At 31.7% G+C, this 3041-nt stretch overlaps 1 protein-coding gene across 1 annotated transcript in view; it reads left to right on the top strand.

Annotated features, from left to right (window-relative positions):
- Window positions 1–3041, top strand: part of MALRD1 (MAM and LDL receptor class A domain containing 1) — a 285192-nt gene that overhangs the window by 95438 nt on the left and 186713 nt on the right. The window contains exon 7 of the mRNA XM_012660894.1: window positions 1274–1434. Coding sequence (XP_012516348.1) covers window positions 1274–1434 — 161 coding nt within the window. The remainder of the gene's footprint in view (window positions 1–1273; window positions 1435–3041) is intronic.

Here is a 3041-nt window from a genome sequence, read left to right as displayed (position 1 = left end):
TTAGTTGCATTCTCTTAACTTTTATAACTCCAATTAATCCTGATGTGACATGGAAGCTATCAGCTGAAAATATGTCTACCCCATGTGCTTCATTGCCTGGTGGCAGTCTTAACTGTTGATAAGAATAAGTAGTGAAGTAAATTTTAATGGACTTAGAGTATCTTCTGAAATATGTAGAATTTGAAAATTTGAAGTAGGCATCACAGGGTATAGAACTAAGTTGAAAATATTTTCATTTTTAGAAAATCTTGGGCATGAATGAAATAAGTGAAGCTGAGTGAGAAGATAAATGTTTACAAGAGTCTGAAAAATGATGAGTGTCACAGGTCATTTGGATAACAACTAGAGGTCACCTTCCGGGGCTGTTTTCTATGTCATACTAAAAAGTGGTCACAGAGCCAGTCTCAGAGCTCAACCTGAGACTTAGTTATGTCATTCTCTGCATTTTCACTACATTGATACATGAAAAATCAATGCATCCTATAGGCAAATATCATGAACAATGTGGTCCGTTTTTCTCTAGGAAATGTCAAATTATTAATAACTTGAATGTCTAATAAAATCTAAAGAAAAAATAGGATTATTTTAGAGCACGAGAGCATGGTCATAAATCATAAAGACCAATAATACCATAGGCACAGTTTTCGAATACATTATGGACTTATTGTCTTACCTCGAAGCATGTAGTGACAATTTTACATACATTTTACAACCTGAAAAATAATCATTATACAGGTGTATGACATAGCATTTTCCAGAAGATGTAAAAAGACCTTTGATAGAATGTCCAGAAGAGTCAAACTGTAAGAATATAATCTCCAGAAAATAACTGTATTATGTGAAACTTGGAACGAATTTTCCCATAGGAAAAGTATTTAATATTAATTGAGATTGTACAGAAAATGAAACTGATAACATTTTTTTAATCTTTATTTTAAATGTTTCCCTATTCTTTTTTTTCTGGTATCATGGCAATATTGCAAAATGTAATAATGTTATTGGGATCAACATTTAAATTGCTAGATTTATCAATTGTTATTTAGAATTTTATTTGTGAAGTATAGTACTTTATTTCTTTTAAGTTTCCATTCACATTTTTGTTTTGTTCTAATACCCTTTATCCATGAAAAACAGCAGTTTTACTACATAAACATGTTTATTTCCTTGTTTTTTTAAAACTTATTTCAGCTTTTCATTTTTATTAACAATATTTAAATTTCCCTGTAGTTGATATTATGCAGGTAGGGTAATCCATACTATTAATGTAATTAAGGGAGTATGTATGTTAAATGTGAGAGTAGAAATTGGGAAATGATTAATGTCTTTCTCTTCAAATCAAAGGAAGAAGAAATATTTTGGATGTATAACACATCAACTGACAGCAAGTGGGTGAAAGCAGATGTGTTAATACCAGAAGATCTGAAGACATTTAAGGTATAAAAAGAAAAAAAAAAAGTTTTTAAAATCATAAATTTAACTTTTGGCTTTGCAGTAATGAATTTATCATCACTGCTAAATTTACATTAACATTTAAATTAGGGATGTAGACTTGTGTATTTGGGGAGAGCAATTACCTACCTACTTCTTTTTACTGTACGTGGCCCTTCTCAGGCCAAATTTCCCATGAGTGGAAGGACCAGAATGTGTCTACTCTTGTTTAAACCTTTTTCATTCTTTATGGGCTTCTTTCCTCCCATCCCCCAGCACTACGCATTGCGCCCAGGGAAGCAAATTGCATGATGAACCAGATAAATAGTAAACTGGTATTGAAATTCAGTGGAGTATGTTTTGAATCACGTGGGTGACTCTACCCCAAGATACATCTGAAACATACACAGGCTCAGTGGGGATGCTGTCTCTTAAAAAATTAACATGAGATTTTGTGTTGTATATAGAGTATGTAGGTGCATTTATGCTGAGTATGAGTATAAAATGATAAGATTGATTGTATGTGTGGCTTACGAAACCCATTTCATTCCTTTATGGAAATACCATATTCATACATTGTTCCCGGTGTTAAAAGGAAGAACCCAAAAGATAGTGGAGGTATAACCATGCAGACTTTCAGAATTATATATCCTGTGAGGTTGGAATTTCCAAACCACAGCATTTTTGCAGCAATCTTAACAAAGTTGAGGTTTATAGCACAGCCCATTGAGTTAACGTTTTGACACTGTCTTAGTTTTTATAAGTTGATATTTATCTTTATAACTTCTCAACAAAATACTCAACAAGTTTCTTTCATTTTTCATAAACTGAAGATTAAAGTTTGTTTTGTTTTATAACTCAAAGATAAACAAAATAAAATGTAAAGAAAATAAATTTGGAAATTATTCTAGGTTTCCAAATACTTATGAAATGTAATTAGCTTTTCAATAATGGTAGGCTTCTGAAATTTAAGTATAAACTCGTTAATTTTTAAAATCCCAACTGATACCATTTTTGCATATCTGGTCTCTTACTGCTATGAAAATACACAGGTATAGGTCCAGTAATTTTTGTATATGTGATATTCATTGCAGAGAAAGTATATAACGCATACAAAGTTTTCTTATTGTTATATATGATTTAAATTTAATGCTACTTCCTAAACTAAATTGTTAGATATATTTTCAAACTGAAATTTGATCTTACAGAATTCTTAACAAGCAAATATGTATCCCTCATGTCTTTGAAAAGAAGAAAATCTGTTCAGAAACTTTAAGGTGGATAAAACCAAAAGAAGTCAGTCTCTATTCCTGGTATTTTACTGAAACTTCAGCAACATCCAGTTCCGTGCTATTCAGTGGAACTTTCTGCAGTAATGGGAATTTCTATATCTGCTGTTCAATATGGTAGCTACTAGCCACGTGGGGCTATTGAGCAATTTGGCTACTATGACTGCAGAACTAAATTTTAATTTTATTTTAATTGATTTAAATTGAGGTAGTTCCATGTAGCTAGTGGCTACCCTACTGGACAGTAGAGAATTAGTTATTTGTGATACAGTCCTCTATTTATACTTCTGTACTCTTGCTGTTATCTAACCATTGCTCTTGGTG

This window comes from Propithecus coquereli, unplaced genomic scaffold (genome assembly GCF_000956105.1).
Source record: "Propithecus coquereli isolate 6110/MARCELLA unplaced genomic scaffold, Pcoq_1.0 Scaffold69, whole genome shotgun sequence".
NCBI lineage: Eukaryota > Metazoa > Chordata > Mammalia > Primates > Indriidae > Propithecus > Propithecus coquereli.
The sequence above is the reverse complement of the archived record's forward strand: the minus strand, read 5'-3'. Positions and strand labels throughout refer to the sequence as shown.